Below are 23,131 nucleotides of genomic sequence, written 5' to 3' on the forward strand. Positions count from 1 at the left end.
TTTATTTAATAAAAACATCTATTTATTTTTAGGTAACTTTATTGCCCACTTTTCCAAGCCTTCAGTGCTATTCAGCTGGCTTCTATTTGGCTTTCACATTTTGTTAACTGAAACGCGTTTAAAAACTTTTTGTTAGTGGGAAATACTGGTGAGTGAATCCCAGTTTAAATCAAGTTTAAAAAAAAAAAACCATTGTATAGTATTGAGGGCGGTCTCGTAATCACATTTGTTTCCAAGTCATATTAATTACCACCCACGGTACTGTCAACCCGACTTGTGGAAATGTTACTCCTCGCAAGGTAGTAACAAATTTTGTATACAAAACCCCAACATACCGACGATAATTGTATCCTTACAAATACTCAATAACTGCTTAATATATAATTAATCGTGTGAGGTTTTGTAAAAGCAGTTTACACCATCATTTCTACAGATATGGATTCATCCAAAAATCCATATTGCGCTCGTCATACTTCCAGACAAGTCGCTCTCCCACCTGTCCCATCCTTTCGCTACTCTCTAAAATTTCCGCACCAAATGTCCTGAGTTTTTGTACATTTTCTGCACTCATTGGGGATGCAGGTTCTAGGACTGGGTTCGGAATCTGGGGTGCGGTTTCCTAGTATGGGGGTGTGGGTGCATGGTATGGATAAGGATTCTCTAAAATTTCCCTAATGAATACATCGTTATCTTTGGATAACTATGTAGATAGTGTAAATAGGGTATCGAACCAGAGGAGTATGGTGGAAAGTGTTGTTGATTAAGTATAAAGGAACTAATTGCAAAAATGTAAAATCGGTTGTTTGATTGTTTGATTAAACTAAGAAATACAAAAACGAGTTTGTAACAATGAGAGAAAATAATGGTTCCTCGGGATTTTAGATTCAAAATAGACTACAGTTGCGTGTTTGATTGTCACAATCACATAGACATGATTTCATAATTCACTAAATTGATTGTAATTGTCCAAAGACTACGTACTTCGATTGCAAAAAAAGCGGAAGGTTATCATACGAATAATCAATTGAAATTACCAACCCTAACCCTTTCAAATATATCCCAATTGCTAGAATTCTCGGGAATTGAATGAATTAGAATTAAGAACTAAAGTAAAACCAATCGTTACAATCCAATCCAGTCAAGGGAATCAAATGGTAAAAAGCATCGAATGCTTAGATTACCAAGTTCAAACACAATAAAAAACATATCACTTAGTCTACCTACAGGAATCTTCCACCCGGAGGAAACCACTAGGAAATTAGCTTCTCATCTCAGTGAATTGATCTTCAAATGCTTGAACAATGATCAAATTCATATTCACTATTGTTGATATAACGGAATTTATGATGGAAGAGAGTGAAAGTGCGTCCAAAATTGCTTCTTTTGATCCCAAAAATCGTCTAAGAGGTGAATACCATCATTAGGGTTTTTAAAATCCCTTTTATACGTCCACAAAATAACACCCACGTCTGATTTTGAATCCGGACATAACCTACGGCTGTCTGGCCATAGGTTACAGCCAGCAACTACTGTCCCCTTTTGATCCACCTGGCCGTAAGTTACGGCCCTAACATCATAGCCTATGGCGTACATCTGCTCTTGATGATGTTATTCATATATCTAGCCGCAAGTGATGGAATTCCCCACCGTAGCTTACGGCGGGTTTTCCACTTGGTCCTTCTTCAACATTTCAACTTTCATAGAATGACCCATAGGCCCCTGGACTTCATTCTTTCGCATTTCTCGTACTTCCAAGCTATCTTCTAACCCGAAACCAATCCCGCATAATGTAATATACCTTGATTATCATCCATGGGTGTTCCGCTTCATCTTTAAACACTTTAACTTCACCGATTTAAGTGATTAACATGCAAAACCAAAATCTCTCGTAGTTATCACATTCAAAGCATATAATCACTTAAACCGCAACAAAACCCATAATATAAATACATTAACACTCGGGTTTCACCCTCTCCATCAATGTGTTTGAAAGACAACATATTATTATAGTGTGAAAACTTGCATTTTGATAATTGTTTGATGTAAATTCTGTTTGGAATGGTTTAAATGTTTGTTTATGAGTATTTTACAGATTCCTAAGTAAATTGGAGGATTTCCGGGCTAGAACTGGATGTGCCGAATGCAGGTCGAAGTTTATGTTTACGGGCCGTGTGCATGGAAGAGTGTTATGAATCATTGGCCCCAAGTTAAGACACCGACATACTATCGGAAACTCTAGATCATTAAGGAACAACTTTCCCTTGTTTACAAGCCATGTCCTGGGTTCGGGTATACGGGTCGTAAATAATCCAAAGTTGGATGGATCGTATATAAAGAAAGAGATTCACGGAAACCTTAAAAGAGGCTGAACGTAACAAGAGAAGAACTTAAAAAAGGGAAGTTCAAGGATTCAAGATCATGTTGGAACAAAGACATGACCATGTTAAAACAAAGGCATGGACATGTAAAAACAAAAACATGACCATGTTATAATAAAAGAGAAACATGACCATGTGAAACCCATTGCGTTTTAGACCTGGAGTGTATGTTTTTAGAATTTGAGTGCAAAGAACATCATCATTCTAAAACATAAACATGATCATGTCAGAATAGAGGCATGACCATGTTAAAACATAAACACGACCATATGAAACCCGATTGCGTTTTAGAACTTGGGTTATAGTGTGTTGTTCTGTCCATTATGTTTTACGCATCTGGGTTTTGAATTTTTTTTTTTTCAAAACTATAGAACTATTGTGCTCGTTTTAAAGATAAAAACGCTTATTTATGGTGAAATTTTTATAAAAAAAATATTGTCGTATGAAAAAGTTACTACTATAAGACCCTCAATCGTTGTATATTTTATAGCATACCTTGCATATTTATATAATATTGCCATATTTATTAAAACATTGATTTATTGATGTTTCTTAGACTTCAAAACATTCAACTAGTATTTACCCAAAACTTAAAAAAACAACATCTAAAAGATGGTTATAATAATTTTACATAAGTTTGGTTTCAAAAGAAACTAATATATTAGCGGAAACTTTGTAGTTCGTGTGTTCGGTCCTCGTGTGCGCTTGATCTTCATCCGAAAGTTGGTAAAGGTTACCTAAAACCAAAACACTCAAACTTATTAGTTATGAGAACTAAAACATGTTTAAATAAGTTTCTAGTATTCAGACAATGAACAACAAACAAAATGCCGGATTTAGAAGCTGTCGCGTGTCGCGACGCCATTCCCAAAACCTGTCGCGTGACGCGACAGGTGTCGCATGGCACGACCCCTTGAGGTCTCCTCCGTCACGTGACGCGATGTAGGGTCGGTGAATCGATGAGTTCTAGACCAAATCAGAGGCGGAATTCATTGATTTGATCTTCATTGCAGCTTGATATACACTTAGAAGTAGATTAAATGTTGTTTGAATTGATTTCACAACGATTTAAAGGCTTGGTGACACTTCGGCAGAGCTCCGTTACCGAAATCAGAAGTTCTACAAATGAAATCCAAGACTCTCATATATATAGGCAAGCCGGGTCGCACGAACCAGCACATGTCCAGTCACACGAACTGGTCAGTTCGTACGAACTGGCCACTTCATGTGAACCTGTTGGTTCAGACCTGTTTTCCGTTTCTTTCGAACTACGTGTCTTGGTCTATCTATTATGTTACATGACTCGATCCAAGACGAAGTCAACAGACATATGCACCAACAAACTCCCCCTTGGATGTTGACGAGTCTTCAGTGTGTGGAGTCTTTAGTCTTGATCAGTCTTCACGCTCTTTTCAAAGTATATGTCTCTGTAAGCATCCTCTTCAATCTCTTCTCTTCTCTCTCTCAGAATGTCAACCTGGCTCTATCCTCTCTTGATCAGGTCTCTTAATTCTTTAAACTCTTCAGCAATCTGAAATCTGGTTCTTTTAAATTTCAGACTCTCTTTTACTAACAAACTCCCCCTTAAGTTGTTCCGGGATCGTATCCTGGCTCAAAATCTTCTCAGGCTTAGACACGGGGATCTCGCTTTGCAGCTTTCACAAGTTCAGAAACGTCTCCTGGCTCTCTGTAGCAACGGGATCAGAAACCTGGCTCTAAACTGCATATGATTATGCGGAAATCTTCAAAAGTCGAACCTAGCTCTTTCAAAGCTTTAAACCTGCATATACTCTACCAAACATAAGTTTTTTTTTTATTTATAACAATTTTAATCCCTTTTTTACCACTTGTATTGAAACATTCAAATTTGGTTTCAAATTAATGAACCATTTAATCATTTCAAAATCATTTCTCATTTCAAATAAAATCTCCCAACCCTGTTGTTCATCATGTCCAGCACTTGGAATTTTGAAAATCATCTTTTCAAACATCAGTTGTCGAAAATAAGATGAAATAAAATCTTTTTGATTTTTCAAAATTTTATGCTAAAACACATTCTTTTTGAGTTTTTTTTAAAGATTTTTAGTGTGTTAAAATGTAATTTCTTTATTGCATTAAAATATTTACAGACAATATTTTTGTGAGTTTGTGTAAGAGGATCATATCAGTTTATGAGACAAATCATTAACACCGTTGACCTTTTTAGACTTTAAGTTCTAAACGATTCACTTAGATTGTCTGTATACTGATCCACTTAAATTTTCACACAAAGTTCAATTGTTTCGAGATACAAATTTAGTGTTTTAAGGACTTAAACTTATTCGCATGTATCACCTCAGAATATACTCCTGTATCCAGACTCCTATATTCAGTCTTACAGGTGAATGTACACTAATGATATCTGTAAACGGGCAATGCGAGACCATGAGAGCTCAGGTTAGAACTTCCGTTCAGACAAAGAGATGATGGCTCGACTTTAGGTATGTCCTGTTTGGGGATCTTTTCTTCAACAGCACATGATTAGCATTTTTCAATGTTTCATCATTTTTATGCTGAGGGTGAGCTTTATGATTAAAGCAGCGCAGAGTAATATACGAGGACTAGGCTATTGCTTCCGCAAAATCAGAACTCCTGGTATAATACCCAAGGTATCATCACGCACAAAGACCTAGTATGTCAGAAATAGAAAGCCCTTCAAACAAGATTTCAGGGGTTACCTATATATCCGAGAGATGTTCCCCACGAGATAAGGAATCTATTCATATTTAGATTTATATCTCGAAAACAATCTACTGAATGTGTAAAAACCTACTGGCATATCATCAGTGAGATCATTTATCACATTTGACTTTCCAATTCTTTAGCATGTTGTGAATGTCTATTGATGTACTATCATTTCCTCTTTTTCACAACAAAACTCATTTTTGATTTTTCGATGTTTTTGGCTTTTAGATTTTATCATGTTTTTGGATTTTTCAAATCTTCAAAATTTTTAATTTTTTACTCCCCCTAAAATCAAAAATATGTTTCAATTTTTGATTTTCCGGGAAAATTTGAAAATAAACGCAATAAACTGTACAAGTAAAATGACAAACTGATGTGAATTGCTTCAATTCTCCATTCTTTTGGCGTAAACAATCAGAACTCCCCTTGACAACAAACTATTTTCCCATTATGATTTCAAAACACTTAAGTTTGTTTTAATCAAAATGGTTTTTCTGGAAAATTAGTTTTGTTGATTTCACACATTATGGGGTTTCATCACTTTGTTTTTTTAACCACTTATAAAAACTATCACTTTTCCTTTTCTTTAACCATTTGTATGAAAGTTAAATTAAGTTCAATTTAATGACCTTGATTAACCACTTGTAGGTTCTTATCAACAATACCACTTGTAAGTCGAAATATCACAATTGTGAATTTCTTAAGAAAGATGCCGATTCCTACTCCCCAATTACCAACCTGGGAGTTCCGGCAAGTCAGGATTTTTAAGCAAAGAATACAGACACCCAAGCCTGACCAGCTTTGGGTGTAACCTGCTCAATTTCACTTGGTCTTGGAACATTCCTTTTTGCTTCATAAAATTCTTTTACCCCTTTTTCCCTTCCATCGACCATTTTTCCAAAAATATGTTTCACTTTGCCATTAAACGCTTTTCGACATCAAATTCTTTCTTTTCAGAATAGAATTGATTCGAAATCTCTACTTTTCCAACTTTTTGTTTAAAATTTTCAGTGCGCAATGGTGGAAAGTTTGCGTCATCCATTGGCGGAACTGAGTTTTCTCTTTTTAGCTCAATTTGTGGTTCTTCTGACTTTGACGAGTCAGATTCATTTCCAGATTTAACATCTGATTTCTTAACAACCCACGTTTGGTTGTTAAGATTCACTCTTCTTTTGTAAAACCTTTTAGAACACTCACCAACTTCATATGTTGAATTTTTAAACATTGTTAATTTTTCAGTTGGTGGTTCAGTTTTATCAACAACTTTTTCTTTGAGTTTAGAAGACACTTCTTGTTGTGTGTTGGTTGCCTTTGGACAATTACAGGCGATGTGACCAACTTCGTTGCATCGGTAACAGGTTCTTTTCTCCTTTTTCTGATTAGCTTCATTCTTCTCATGTTTCTGTTTTTCTGCAAGAAACAATTAGTTTGATTGCTTCCAGAATGAGCTCTTTTTCTCTTCTTCAGAACTTGCCCCTGAAACAAATACAGTTTTTGATTTGAAATCTTTAATATTTTGATTATTTTCAACATCAAAACCCAATCCCTTCTTTTTGAAATTGTTTTTATGATTTGGTTTCTTTTGATGACCTGGACCGAAACCTTTCTTCTTGTTTAGACGTTGTTGAACTCTAGAAGTATATTTAGGTTTTGAAAATTCCATTTTATCTTTTATTTCTGAAATCTTTATTTTTATCAATTTAAAAACTGTGTTAATATTTTCAATTTTCACATTTTTAATCGGAAATTCCTCATCAGAATATAATTTGTCTGAGTCATTCAAAGTATATGCCACTTTGATTGGTTCATCATTCAAATTATTTTTTGATATCAGAAAATCTTTATTGTAAACCCTCTTGACCGATGATTTTGAATTGTCAACTGATGAACTCGATCTCTCAGATTCAGACTTTGACTCTGACTCCTCATCCTTATCCAACACCTGATCGACCACGTTCTTTATTAACTCAGACTCATGATCAGTGTCAGACGATGTGAATGTGACGTCAATGTTGTCTGGTAACTCATCAGTTGTTTTAGACTTTAACTTTATATTGACTGCCTTTTTGACTTGTTCTGAGTTTGGTTTTCTGGGAGAATAACCTTCCCAGATCGGAGGCGGACACTTGTAATAATTTGCACTTTTATTCTTACCAGTAGCCGTATCTTCCGACTTCTTATCTTGAAAAGCTTCAAAACCTGCTACTGTCTGATAGATTCTGTCAATCAAGTAATCAAAACTTGAGTAACTCAGCAGCAATCGTCTGATTCTTTCATTCTCAATCTTTTCAGTCTCTGATTCCTGCTTCAACTTTGCACACTCTTCAATATAATGATTGATGACCTTCTGCGTAGACATCATTGTTGCATTCATCATTGTCAAAGCATCTTCCCTTTCTGAGTTTGTCTTTTCCAACTGGTTTACTGTTTTGTTCAACACATCATAAGATTCTTTCACGTACTTAACATCAAACAACAAGTTTTCTATCATCTTGTCTAGCTCACTATACTTCTTATCTTTCTCTTCACAATGTTTGCATGGTTCCAAACATTTCAGACAAGGTTTTGTGACCTCTACAATCTTTTCCATAACTTTAACCTTTTTCTTTTCTTTTTCTGCTCGTCTCTCCTTTAGCTTCTCCAATTTATCTGCAAAATAGAATTTTAAACTTTCAGGAGATAGATGAGTTTTACCAATGTTTATTTGTTTAACTTCTCCATCGTCATCACTGCTATCAATTGATGATTGATCAAAGACTGGTGTCTTTTCTGAACTATCTTCTGAAGAAACAAACTCTTCATCTTGACTTTTCTCATCATCTGCAAACATATCCATCCGTTCTTTCATCAACTCTGGCTCTTGAATGATTTGTGCAATAAATGCTCTATGTAGGATCGTTCTCGGCCTTGTTTGAGTCATTCAGAGAAGTTCGTATCCGAATTAAGAGGCGGAAACTAATAATCCGATGCTATTGAAGCTGTATTCACTTTAAACTTGCTGTATTATTGATATTGAACTAGATTACAAGATTTGACAGCACTTCGGCAGCATACCGGAACATACACCTTCAACTATGTGTTTATGGATCGCTCATATGGACCTATTTTTTTTTTTGGGTAAAGGGTTACCCCGGTGATTCTATATATTCACAACCAAAAAGAAACAAGTGGAGTAGAGAGCCTACACCAGTTCAATCATGAGACATGCCCCATGAAAGTAAACTAGGAAACAACACAAAGAACCGAAAACACCAGGTCAAAAAACACCTAGACACTCATCTAGACAAAAAACCGAAAACTACAAAACTAATTAGCCTCCATCATCTTTAGTTTCGGTTGCAATCTCCCAATCCCCAAGCAGCTTCCGCACCCTAGCATTGTTCTTTAGCTTAGCTCCCATCAACTTGTATCTCACAGTTTTCAGAATAGTATCTTTTACCATTTCGGGTGGATGCAGTTGGTTTCTAAATAATCTTGCATTCCGCTCTTGCCAAATAGTATACGCAGCAGCCGCAACTAGAATCTTCGCAACATAAACCTCAACTCTCTTTGACCGAAGACGAGCACATAACCAGTCGATGATATCCACCCATCTCGAACTCACGGCCGCCATCCCCACTTTACCTCGAATCATATTCCAAACTTCATCAGAGAATTTACACTCAAAAAATAGATGATGATGAGAATCATAGTTCTCATAGCACAATAAACAGCACATCATATTCATGTTTTTTCGCCTTGAAAGATCCCACTGCAGAATTTTGTCTTGAGTAAGAAGCTTTCTCTTCATAATCAGCCACATCATAAACGCGTGCCTAGGAATACATTGCGCAAACCAAACAATACCACTCCAATCCACCTCTGATTCTCTATGCCGAATCGAGTGCCACACGGCTGACGAAGAAAAATCCTGACAATCACTACCATCTTTCCATAACAATCGGTCAGATTTTGTCGGGTCTAATTGAAAGTGATCCAGCTGAATAAGAACAGGGAAAAGATCCCTCCACGCCACAGGCCAATTCCAAGTTCCGTTAGAGAAAATATTGAAAACGGTGTCATCTAACCGAAAATCAGCATCTGTAATAGTCCTTGGCGACAGAAAATCACCAAGAGGACCTAAATCACTCCAAAGATCAAACCAAGCTGAAGTATTACGGCCATTACCCACATCGGACCAAACATGATTTCGAATAATATGCCTCAACTGAATAATCTTCCTCCATGACCAAGTAGAATTTGATGTTGCTTTACAAACCCAGAAAATCTTTCCTTTAAGCCGATAAGAATGAACCCACTCGACCCAGAGGGAATCCCGCTTCAACACAATACTCCAAATATGAGACGCCATCAGGGCTTTGTTCATGTCCCCAATTCGTCTAATGCCTAAACCACCTTCATACTTAGGAGTACAAACCACTTTCCACGAAACTTTAGCTTTACCTCTACTAAACGACGCATCTTGAGACCATAAGAAATTTCTCATTCTAGCTTCAAGCTCCTTAACAACCCGAGACGGAAGCAAAAACACCGAGGACCAATAAATATGCATTGAAGACAGGACTGAGATAATCAGTTGAAGCCGCCCCGCAAACGATAACAATTTGTTCTTCCAGTGCATAATACGCTTCTCTAATTTCTCCACAAGCACCTGACAATCATTATATCTAAGCGTAGAAGAAATAAGAGGGACTCCCAAGTACTTGACAGGTAACTTACCTTCCACAAAAGGCATAATGTCCAGAATCGCCTGTTTAACATGATCTTTCACATTACAAAAGAAAACCGTACTCTTCTGGTTGTTAGGCACTAACCCCGACATCTTAGAAAATTTTGAAAGAGAGGACATAATACAATTAGCCGAATTCACTTCCCCTCTAGCAAAAAGGAAAAGATCATCCGCAAAGCAAAGATTCATTATCTGCTGTTTTTCACACCTGTTATGAAATTTAAAAGAGGAATCTATCCGAACAGAGTGCTGAAGAATACCCGTCAAAACCTCCATGACAAGAGTGAATAAATAAGGAGAAATAGGATCCCCTTGCCTTAACCCCCGTTTACCTCTGAAAAACCCATGAACCATGCCATTAACACATACCGAAAATGAAGTAGAAGATACACAGATCATGATCCACTTCACCATGATATTGTTAAAACCAAATCCAAGAAGCACACTTTTTAGAAAACTCCAGTCCACCGTATCATATGCTTTCTGAATATCAACCTTAAAAGCACATCTTGGAGGCCCCACATTCCGATGATAGTTATGCATTAACTCTTGCGTTAATAAGATGTTATCCGAAATTTTCCTACCCGGGACAAAGGCCGATTGATTTATACTAACAATCTCATTCAAACCTCCCTTTATCCTATCAGCAATAATCTTACTGATACACTTGTAAAGAACGTTACAACAAGCAATCGGCCGAAATCAGTAACAACCATAGGAGTTGATACCTTTGGAATAAGAACTATAAGCGTATGATTCAGCTCCCGAAGCAAATTACCAGTGTCAAAGAAATCTTTAATAGCATTAACGATATCATTACCAACCAGCGGCCAGGCACTCTTGAAAAACGCAGCCGTAAAACCATCCGGTCCCGGGGCTTTATCATTGCCAATAGAGAACATCGCCTTTTTAACCTCCTCCTCCGTAACAGGCCGAACCATATCCGTAGCAACATTGTGAGATAAAATTTTCGGAAATAAATCTGGAGTTGGTTGTAACGAGATTTCACCTTTGTTACCAAAAAATTTCTCATAGTGTTGAACAAAAGCTTTATACACACTATCACCTTCATAGAGATTCCCTTGAATATCTTTAATGACATCAATCCTACTACAATGATTTCGAAAAAGCAGTATTCATGTCACCCGCACTCAACCAATCAACTTTAGCTTTTTGTTTCAGAAAACGCTCTTCATCCAACAAAGCATCTTGAAGATCACGGCTAACCGAAGCTTCCTCAGTCCGAAAACCAGCATTTTGCGGGTCTTGATCAATCCTTTGCTGAATAGCATCTAACTTCAAACGAATAGTTTCAACTTTCTTGTGGAGATTTCCCTGTCTGAACAGCAACGAACGAAGAGGGTGTTTAAGAGACCTTAACTTCTTGACAACTCGGAATTGGTGAACCCCATCAACATTAATTAGCCAATGCTTATTAACAATCTCCAAAAATTCTGGTTTAAAAACCAGAAAAATAGCAAACTTAAACGGCCTCGGTTTGAGTTTCAAAGCTTCCGGGATAGACAAGATACAAGGGCAATGGTCCGAAAGTCTATAAGGCTTGAAAATGGCAACCGAGTTCGGGTATTCAGTAAGAAACGGAGTGTTTCCCATTACCCGATCAATTTTCTTTAGTAATCCCACACCTTTTTTAGGCTTTTGGCTCCACGTAAAATGAATACCTGTACGATTAACATCCACAACTTCAATGTCATCAACACATTCCTGAAAATCCCTCATACCGATCGAAATGGATGAAGAACCCATCGAATTATCTTCTATGTTAAGAGCCGAGTTAAAATCACCCATAATACACCACGGCCGATCCGCAACAAAAACTTTATGCATAGACAAAAGATGCCATAACTCCCTCCGCGTAACATAATAATTATCGGCATACACAATAGAACAGAAAAGCAATCTCTTATCCAATTTAAAACCAAGCTGTAAATGAATAACCTGAGGAGATTGAGCAACGATCATTACATCAAAAATAGCTGGATTCCACCCAATGATTATTCTTGTGCCTTTGTTACAACACCCACCATTTGAAGTCCACTCCCAAGAACGAAACACAGCTTTACATACTTTGCCCAATTTACCGACATCCACATGAGACTCTAGAATAGCACACAAGCTCAAATTGAAATCCTTGACTGCCTGCCGAACCTCCATTTGTTTGAGAGGGCGGTTCAACCCCCTTATGTTCCAAGAAGCGATACTAACCATTGTTAACTTTCGGAGAAGGAGTGCTTGCCCCTTTGTTGTTCTTTGTATTCCGAGTACCGTCCATTATAAACCCATCCATTTCATCATAAATCTCCTCCACATCGTCATCATCCGAATCCCCATTATTCGTGTTCAATTGCTTTTTACTAGGACCAGACTCATCGTCCACCTCATTAAGAACATCAAATGGATTCGCTGACCGAAAAGAATTAGAATTAGAAGTAGCAGCCCTTCCGTTATCAGGCTTAGGTTTATTGGTTTCTCCCTTTGGCTTTTGCCCCACCGGACGATATTCAAACTTAGCCTTTTGTTTATTCACGGGGATCCCAGTTTTCTTAGCAGCTTTCTTCCCATAGACACCGGTATAACCCTCCTGATCCACAACCGGAACCTTTTTAACTTGCGGATTCTTTGGAACATTCCGATTGTGCTCTTGTTGCATGCTCTTAGTCTTTTTCATAGGAAGCTTCGGGCAGGTCTCGGACGTATGGCCAAAGACACAACAGGAAGCACAGCGATGCGGGTTCCATTCATATTCGACATACATAGTCTCTTTGGTAAAACCCTCTCCTTCAAAATCAGGAATTGCCATTGTAATTTCCTCTCGCAAGTCTCTATCGGCTGAAACTTCAATCAACGCTCTAGCGTAGCTACTACGACCCCATGAGTCCATACACATTGATGTGGTAAAAGAATCCAACATCTTTGGTTCCCCAATAGTAGTTGCAATCAAGCTGAGACCATCCTCCGTGTAGGCCGCAATTGGAACTTCATGAATTTTAACCCATACTTGCACCTTCGTTACCTCTTTCTTTTCAAGTTTAGTAGTTGGGGTCCAACAATTAAGAAACAAAGGCTGAGAACGTATAATCCATGGCCCATCCTGAAGAACATTCGACATTCCAACATCAACTCTAAACTTGAAAAAGAAGAAACCGTTAGCGTTCATCATAGTTTTTTGTAAACCATATTTTTTCCAATTCATCCGCACAAAGTAATCAACCACTGGGAAGGCAACCCGATCCCCCAGAAAATACCCATAAAGGGTGTTAGCCAACTTATCCTGTACCATATGGACTGATTCTCTCGGCAACACAACATCACAACCCTCCTGATTAACGGAACTAGCAAGCGACCGAAAATTAACTTTCTTCACATTATTGGCACTTACCGACTCAGCGTATGACATGGGCTTAGCAGCAGCCCCATTATCCTTATTAGCCATCGTGGAGGATTCACCAGTGAAAAGGTTTTCAACAGGTTTGGAAATACTCATCAACCCATCCAAAACCGATGCATTCGACGTAGAAAACATACCTCTTCTCGGAAGTAAAGGGTTTCCTTCAATGTTAGTAACTCGTAACCCGATCCCACGAATTGGTGCTGTTCCAGGTGTGGGCAACTCCTCACCCACAGGTACATTCATGTTATCAGCTCCATCTAAGTTGGTCGGTTTATTAGCAAAACTATTAAGTGGGTCAGGCGGCTTACCGCGGTCATGCAGGACACTTGCATTAGTGTCACCAGTCTTGGAACGAACATCCATATCTAAACAAGCAACTCTCACGTGAAACCAGAAAACTTAAACAACCATGCACCCGTTAAACCAAAACCCTAAAGCCGTAACCAGAAAAACGAAGACAGAAACGAAAGATAAACCCTAATCCTATAAACCCTAGATTGAAACCTTCACCCTTAATCGATTAAACCTGAGCATCAATCTAGCTAAGTTAATCTCAGTTAACCGCAATCAACGACTACCAGTTTAATAAATCAGGGTTCTTGAATCAAAAAACTAGAGCGGCGATATGAAGAAGAAAAACGAAATAAACCCTAATTCTTGATCGATCCCAAGTGCTAACGAGTTCGTTATAGAGATTCGAACGAACAAACCTCTAATCACAGACTGTTATACACAAGATCACGAAGAAAAACTTAGGATTCATGAAGAACTGGGAATCGCCTATAGGAGAGAGAGCATAGGGTCAACAGACACTCTCATATGGACCTATTTATAGACAACCTGGTTTGCTTATACGTACATGTACGTATAAGCGATCCTACATCGTGACACATGAGCGATCCTAACCTAAACATGACACAAAAGCGGACCAAACCTAGTGACTGATAAGCGAACCCTATACAAACATGTATTTCTAGGTTTCCGTGCCATGTCCGATCTGTTCAACTTCAAGACTCGATGGAAGACGTAGTCAGCAGACGTAAGTGCACCAACAGACTCCCCCTCGGATGTTGACGGAGTCTTCAAAGAGTCTTCGCACATGTCAATCTACAATCTTCATCAGTCGACAAACTGCCTCTGAAATATCTGTCGCTTCAAGAATCCTTGTTCTCTTTTTTCATCATCAACAAACTCTTCTCTCATGAATGTTGACACGGTGTCTTCAGACTCCCCCTCTCACACAGCTGGGATCGTAGCCTGGAATTCAAACTTTCACTGGTTCTAAGATCGTAATCTGGCACTTCAACACAGAATCGTTATCTGGCTCAAGACCTGCACAATCTCTACCAAACCATAAGTTTCTACAAAGATTAAAACTTTTCAACAATTTAGAAACTATGTTGAATCAAAACAATAATGATTTTGTATTCAAGAATTTATTACTGGTTCTAATCAAAACAACTTTACCATCTTCACAAAAACACTCCCCAAACCAGTTCTTCAAGTTTAGCACTTTAATTTCGAAAATCAGCATCTCAACACCAGTTGTCGAAAATCTTTTTGATTTTTCAAAATTTATGCTAAAACACACCAAAAATCTTTTTGGAGGATTTTCTGAATGTAATAAAATGCAGAAAATGAAATATTTACAGACAATATTTTTGTGAGTTTGTGCAAGAGGATCATATCAGTTATGAAACATATCACAAACACCGTTAAGCTTGATTACATATTAAGATCCAAACAATTTACCTAGATTGTCAGTATGTTTGTCCACTTAAATTTTCACACAAATTTCAACTGATTCGAGATACGATATTAATGTTTTAAAGACTTAAACTTAATTGTGTATCACTCCACTTGAATATACTCCCGTATCCAGATCCCAAATATTCAGTCTTACAGGTGAGTATACCACAGATGATATATGTAAAGGGGTAGATGCGAAACCGTGAGAGCTCAGGTCAGAACTTCCGTTCAGCAGAGAGATGACGGCTCGACTTTTGGTGGGTCCCCTTTAGAGGATCTTTTTTACAACAGCAATGACTATCAATTTTATTGTTTAATCAGATTGCTGAGGGCGAGCTTATGTTTCAAAGCTTTTAGCAGAAAATATTATTCGGGGACTAGGTCAGTATTTCCATACAGCAGAAGTCCCGGAATAATACCCCAGATATCACTGAGTATAAAGACCTAGTATCTCAGAATACGGGACCTTTCAAACAAGATTTCGGGGGTTACCCATATATCCAAGAATAGTTACCCACGAATTAAGCAAGTTTGATTTAGGTTTATATCTCGTTTCAATTTACTAAATGTGCGAAAATCTACTGACACATCCGCAGTAAGATTGTTTATCACATTTTGACTTTACAATTCTTTAGCGTGCTGTGATAGTTCACTGATGTACTATCATTTCCTCTTTTAAGCAACAAAAACTCATTTTTCAATTTTATCATGTTTTTGACTTTTTTAAATTTTCTGATGTTTTTGGATTTTCTAAAAAAGATTCTTACTCCCCCTAAAATTCAAATACATCTAAAGAAAATTGAAAAACAAAACTATACAGAAACATGACAACTGATATCGAAACACTTCAATTCTCCATCCGTTTGGCTTAAACCATCAGAACTCCCCCTCACAACAAACTATTTTCCCATAATGATTTCAAAACACTTAAGTTTGTTTTAATCATAATGGTTTTTCCGGAAAATGAGTTTAGTTGTTTTTACCTTTTGTAAAATTGGGGCAAAATCATCACATTGTTTTTACCAATCTTCTGAATAATAGTTAACTCAAGTTCAATTTAATGACCTTGGTTTAACCACTTTTACGATCAACTAGTCCTCATTCTGAACTATTTATAACAACCACAAACATACAACCACTTGTAGATTTTGCAATAAAACATTTCAAACCTGTTTTTCAACCAATTACCATCTTTTGGTTGAATTCTCAGGGTGCCGATTCCTACTCCTCGCTTACAAACCTGGGAGTTCCGGCAAGTCCTGCAAAACCTCAAACACAAATTAAGAAGAATGCCGATTCATGATCCACGATACCATCTTGGGATCTCCGGCAAGTCAGGATTTTATTCTTGAAAAAATATATCCACCCAAGCCTGACCTTCCTTGGGTGTAACCTCATCGTTTTCATCGTTCCTTTCAACCGACTTGTAAACCCACCCTTTGGAAGCATAAAAATCTTTAATGCTTTGGGCCTTACCACTGACCATTTTTCCAAAGATGCGTTTTACATTTCCGTTGAAAGTTTTTTCAACATCAATTTTCTTCTTGTCAGAATAAAATTGATTTGAAATTTCAACTTTTCCGATTTTAGATTTGTAATTTTTAGCATTTAGTGGCGGAAAATTCACATCATCCACTTTCGGAATTTTTCTTACAATCTCTTTCTCAACATGTGGCTCCTCTGATTTTATGGAATCAGAATCATCACCAGACTTTTTACCTGAACCTTTTACAACCCATTTCTGATTTGTGGCATTGTCTATTCTTTTGGAAGCACTCTTTGAAGATTCTCCTTTTTCATAAGTTGAATTCTCAAAGCCTGTGAACTTCCGGGTTGACAGTTCAGTTTTCTCAACAATTTTTTCTTTCATTTTTCTTGAGACTTCTTGTTTTGGTCGAAATGTCTTTGGACAATCTTTCGCAACATGACCCACAGCTTTACACTGAAAACAAGATCTCTTTTCAACCTTCTTCAGATCTTCCTTCTTCTTCATGTCCTCTTGCTTCTTAGCAAGGAATTCTTGATTCGTCTGATTTCTGAATGATTTTTCTTTTTCAACTTCTGTTGTTTTTCCTGCAACAAACATTGTTTTTGGTTTATAAACTTTTTCATTTTTATAATTTTTCTATGGAACAAAACCAAGACCTTTCTTTTTGTAATTACGATTATGGTTTGGTTTCTTTTGAAAACTATAACCACAATTGTAACCCATTTTCTTGTTGATTCTCTGTTGATCTCTTGAAGTGTATTGTTTTGGTTTTCCATTAAAATTTAAATCTTTTATTTCAGAAATATTAATTTCTGTTATTTTGAAAACCTTTTGAATCATTTCAAGTCTAACACTTCTTATTGGAAAACTTTCATCTGAATATAATTTGTCAGAACCTTTCAAAGTATATGCCACTTTGACCGATTCATCATTCAAATTAGATTTCGAAAGTAAAAACTCTTTATCATAAACCCGTTTGTCCTTTTTATTTGTTGGCTTTGACGCACTGGACCCAGACTTTGACTCGGGTTTTGACTTCGGTTTTGATTCCTCATTGTCATCTGTGTCTAACACCTGATCGACCATACGTTTTATCAACTTTGACTCATGATCAGTATCTGATGACGTATATGTGACATCAATACTTTCGGATAAATTATCCGACGACCCAGACTCCCATTTCAAATTGATCGCTTTATTGACCCTTTCTGAATTTGGATTTCGAGGTGAATATCCATTTTCGACCGGGGGCGGACATCTATTGTAGGATACACTCGGTTTCTTACCAGAAGCTTTCAACTTTTCTTCAACATTTGTCACACACTTTTCTTCATCCGATATCTCCTCTTCTTTGAACGTCTTTAAATCTTTCACCACCGGATAAATCCTGTCAACCACAAAAGTAGAACATGAGTAACTATCTAATAATTTCTTGACTTTCTCAGTTTCTATCTTTTGTGTTGCCAATTCCAGCTCGAGATCTGCACATTTCTTTATGTTAAAGTTCTCCGTATCAAGTTGTCTCAGATAAGCTATCTTCAAAGTATTCATAGCTTCAGCTTGTTCACTATCAGAATCTGTATATTTGTTGATTTCTCTGTTCATAGTATCATACGATTCTTTCAATTTATGAATATTATGCAGCAACTCATTGTTCTGCTTAATCAGCGAATCACAGTTTAAGCACTTTTCAGAAACTTCAATTTGTTCTGCATCAATCTTCACTTCATATTCTGGAACTTCTTTTACATTTCTGCTCGGTTGTAAAAACTCAGCTCTTCTTCTTTTCTCAGCTTTCGCTTCTTCCTTCAATCTCTCTTCCTCTTCTGCTTCTTCTCTGTTCCTTCTTCGTTTTTCTTCAGCAGCTTCCATGACTTTTCTGCACCTTTCTGCACATTTCAAATCATAAGCATTAGCAAAGAAAGCATGAGAAGTGTTTTTAGACATCTCTTTGGCCATAAGATTTTGATCTGGACAAAAATCATCCCAGGTAAAACCTTCAGCCAACTTCTCATCATCTTGTTCAGCCAAACACACTTTGCTGTCTTTCGGAAGATACTTTTCCCAGGTAAAATCATCATATTTTCCCTGACTAACAACACATGCTCTTTTATCAACCACATCTCTCCCATGAACTGTTTGTGTCTGTTGTTGTGCTGGTGGTGTGATTTGATGATAGATGGCCTCCTTGTGATAGTCGTTGTTTCCGAAAGGATTCTGGGCTCCGGTAGCTTCACGGTTTTTGCACTCCCGCTTGAAATGCCCCTTCTCCCTACAACAAAAACACGTAACTTTAGATTTATCAAAACCCAAAGCTGAAACGTTTGCATCACGAAAATCATCACGGCCTGTAATTTTTTTAAACTTTTCAACACGTCTCATCACACTCGCCATACACCATTTTATATCCATCAATTCCATTTCCTCAGCATCAATTTGATCGTAATCCTCTTTCGTGAGCATTGGATTTCCGATCTTTCCTGCAACAAAACAACTATAATACTTTAAAATCATTCCTAACAAAGACATTTGATTTTTAGCAATCTCTTCAGTGTAGTCTTGATCATTTTCAAGGCTTAATACAATGTTACGCTGAAGTTTTCTACCATTCTTTGTTACAGAGATGTTAGGATCGAAAGATGAAAATCTTGTGCTGTTGCTTGATCCTTGAGATGCCTTCTTCTCAGGAGAATCTTTAACACTGTAAGCAGTTTCGATCTTAGGAGAAAACTTTGTTGAATCAGTAACACCATGCTTGTAATACAGACTGATATCATGTTCTCCATCGTAGTTCTTCATCCTAGCAATCTTCCTCTGCTCCATCTCTTGAGCTTCCAAATGCTTTACGAAGTCTCCTAGTGTCATCTTTTTATATTCTGCTTTGTTGGACCTCAGCATCATCAAAAATGTTCCCCATGTTTCATATGGAAGCGCATCTGCAAGTTTTTCAATTAATTCATCAGTATCTTTCTTAACACCAAGTTTCGTCATATTTCTAACCAAATTACAATATCTATCAATAATTTGCTTGGTGTTTTCATTTTTCAATCCCCGAAACAAATCAAATTCTTTCTTCATGAGAGACATTTTGTTCTTTAACATATCATCACTTCTCGTAAACTTTGCTTCCAATTCTGTCCACATTGAATATGCAGTTCCGTCATGTTGAAGCAGTATCAAGATATCTTCTTTTATAGCTTGCTGAAGCAGACTCACCATAAGCTTTTCATCGCGATATTTCTTTTTATCTGCTGTACTCATCTCTCTAAGTGTTAATGGAGTACCGTTCACAACATCATTCTTTGTGGGCTTAACATATGGCTCTTCTGTGTGTTCCCACGCATCTAGATGATAAGCTTCAACCCAATTTCCGAACCATTCCGACCACACGTTATAATCATCAATATCCATGAGTTTAGGTGGTCTTTGAGACGTTCCGGTTTCATTGTCGATCAAAGCACTTTGAGTAATCGAGGTTGGAGTAGCAAAAGCGTTATAAAATTCAGTATCCATCGTTTACAACTATCAAATTTTAACACTCCGTTCACAAAAGCAAAACTAACACAAAAGCGGTACTATAACTGTTCCCAAAAGCGAACCAATACAGTGTCTTAAAAGCGAACCACAACTTTGGAGCGAACCAGTAAATCTGACCAATAAGCGGATCAGTTGACTTGTCCAGATAAGCGGACCAACTAGACAAACCGTTCGAGCGAACCGTCAAACAAGCGGACCTGATTTTGTCGATACGAGCGGTCCTGATGAGCTGATAAATGAGCGGACCAATCTGATGTCGTTGGAGCGGACCACACTCAATGTCCGTTCGAGCGAACCAGAAGCTGTTCGTTCGAGCGAACCCACTGAAATTTTGGAGCGGACCAGGCAGGATGACCGAATAAGCGAACCCAACTCAATGTCCGTTCGAGCGGACCAGGATGCTGATGTCACTTTTTGAGCGGAACCGTATAAGCGAACCCCCTAAAAATCAACTTTCTAGGTCGATTTTAGATCTGAAAACTTCAAGGGTTTGTTAATTCATGATTCCGAGTGCACTGTGTGATTTTGAGCTTGTTTTACCGTAAAAAATTTTGAAAAACGTGAAGAAAGGGTAGAAAATCAGAAGAAATGCAGCTAAAATGGCAAGAACTCCTCCTCCTGAGCTCTGATACCAATTGTAGGATCGTTCTCGGCCCTGTTTGAGTCGTTCAGAGAAGTTCGTATCCGAATTAAGAGGCGGAAACTAATAATCCGGTGCTATTGAAGCTGTATTCACTTTAAACTTGCTGTATTATTGATATTGAACTAGATTACAAGATTTGACAGCACTTCGGCAGCATACCGGAACATACACCTTCAACTATGTGTTTATGGATCGCTCATATGGACCTATTTATAGACAACCTGGTTCGCTTATACGTACATGTACGTATAAGCGATCCTACATCGTGACACATGAGCGATCCTAACCTAAACATGACACATAAGCGGACCAAACCTAGTGACTGATAAGCGAACCCTATACAAACATGTATTTCTAGGTTTCCGTGCCATGTCCGATCTGTTCAACTTCAAGACTCGATGGAAGACGTAGTCAGCAGACGTAAGTGCACCAACACTCTAAACTTATAGTTACTTTCAGCCGGAATACATTTTTCCCAGCTAAATCCCTCTGGCAATCTTTCATCTTCTTGATCTGGAGGCATAGTAATACAAGCTTTCTTCTTTCCATCTTCAATCAACGGTTGTTGAGCTACCTGGTGATATATAGCTTTCCGATAATATTCATTGTTCCCGAACGGATTCTGAGCTCCACCTGCTTCTCGGTTGGTACATTCCCTCTTGAAATGTCATTTTTCCCTGCACCGAAAACAAGTAACTTTAGACTTATCAAAACCTAAAGTAGAAACATTAGCATCACGTAAGTCATCTCTTCCTGTAATCTGCTTAAATTTCTCAGCTCTCCTCAACACGCTCGCTAAACACCACTTAATATCCATTAGCTCCATTTCCTCAACATCAATCTGATCGTAATCCTCTTTTGTTAACATAGGATTTCCGATTCTTCCCGCAACCAAACTCTCATAAGATTCTAACACAGTAACTAGTAATGCCATATGACCTTTAGCGACTTCATCAGAGAAATTCTGACCGTTCTGAAGATGTAAAGCGATGTTGCATTGTAGCATATGACCATTACCATTGTTTGAGCTTTGAGACTGATAATTCGAAGTTGAAACATTAGGATTAACACTCGGATATGAAGAAAATCCACTGTTGTTGATTGAGCTTTGATTAAGTGATCCGGATGAGTTTTCTGCGCTGAAAGCGGTTTGGATCTTCGGACTTGCTTCAACATTTTGAACATTACCTTTGAAATATATCTTGATATCTTGTTGACCACTTGAATTGTTCATTCTAGCGATCTTTTGTTATTCAAGATCTTGTCCTTCAAGTTTTTCAATGAATTGAGCAATTGTCAATCTATCAGACTCTCCGGTATTCTTCAAAATCATAAGATATGTACCCCATTCTTTTTGAGGTAAAGCATCGGCTAATTTTTCAAACCATTCCTCACGATCTTTAGTGATATCCAACCGACTCATTGAATGTACTAAATGACAATATCTCTCAATAAAAATCTTTGTAGTTTCACCCGGCAAACTTGAGAACAATTCAAATTCTTTCTTTAATAGTGACTTTTTATTCTTGATCATCTCCGTACTTCCTTCGAATTTTGTACGAAGTGCTTCCCAAATCGAACGTGCACTATCATTATGTTGAAGTAATATGAAAATGTCTTCTTTCATAGCTTGTTGAAGTAAACTTATCATCATTTTTTCTGCCTTGTACATTTCTCTCTCTTTTTCCGTAAATTCAGAAATATTATTTATAACTCCCACATTATTACGAGGTCGAACTTACTTACTTTCAATACACTCCCAAGACCTTAAATGATTTGCTTGAACCTAGTTTATGAAATGTTCTTGCCAACTGTAATATTCTTCAATGCTCATCAGCTTTGGGGGTTTCTGCAACATTCCCGTTTCATTTTCCATTTTAACATTCTGAGCAACAGTAACAGGAGTACCCGGGGTAGTAGCAAATGCATTATAAAATTCGTTGTCCATGTTTCGGTTTTAAGATTTCACAAAAACAGACTTTTCAAACGAGCTGGGATTTTCAAATGATCTGGAATTCAACTCGTGCGAACTGAATTGATTCAAACCGTGCGACCTGAGTTCAACTACAAACGACTTGGACTAAACCGTGCGAATTGGTTTTTCAAACGACCTGATCAGTTTCCAAACAACCTGGATACTTTCAAGCGAACTGAACACTTCATGCGGTCTGAGTTGTTCAATCCGTACGATCTGGAAAATCTTTCGAACGAACTGACGATGTTTCACTCAATCCGTGCGAGCTGGCTCTGATTTTCAAACGACCTGACACTCCGTACGACCTGGTTCTTCAAATCGTGCGAGCTGGGTACACTTTCAAACGACCTGAACTATTTTCACACGAACTGAATGAATTCCGAACGATCTGAACAGTTTTTCACGCGGTTTAGTCAATTTTATCAAGTTTTAGGTCGAATTAGGTTCTGATTTTTTCAAGGATTGATTAAAACTGTGTTTTACGTGTTATATCAC

The 23,131-nt window shown here is 37.6% G+C and overlaps 1 protein-coding gene across 1 annotated transcript; it reads right to left on the reverse strand.

The window, feature by feature from the left end:
- Positions 1-10,941: 10,941 nt before the first annotated feature.
- LOC110890263 lies at positions 10,942-12,006 on the reverse strand. The gene has a single exon (XM_022137862.1). The coding sequence runs from the start codon at positions 12,004-12,006 to the stop codon at positions 10,942-10,944; it is 1,065 nt and encodes a 354-aa protein (XP_021993554.1).
- Positions 12,007-23,131: the final 11,125 nt, after the last annotated feature.

The sequence above is a fragment of the Helianthus annuus genome, chromosome 2 (genome assembly GCF_002127325.2).
Source record: "Helianthus annuus cultivar XRQ/B chromosome 2, HanXRQr2.0-SUNRISE, whole genome shotgun sequence".
In the NCBI taxonomy this organism is placed as follows: Eukaryota; Viridiplantae; Streptophyta; class Magnoliopsida; order Asterales; family Asteraceae; genus Helianthus; species Helianthus annuus.

What these genes read in the sequence shown, in the direction of transcription:
- LOC110890263 (XM_022137862.1), bottom strand. Translation starts at nt 12,006, where the DNA reads ATGGAGGTTCGGCAGGCAGTCAAGGATTTCAATTTGAGCTTGTGTGCT.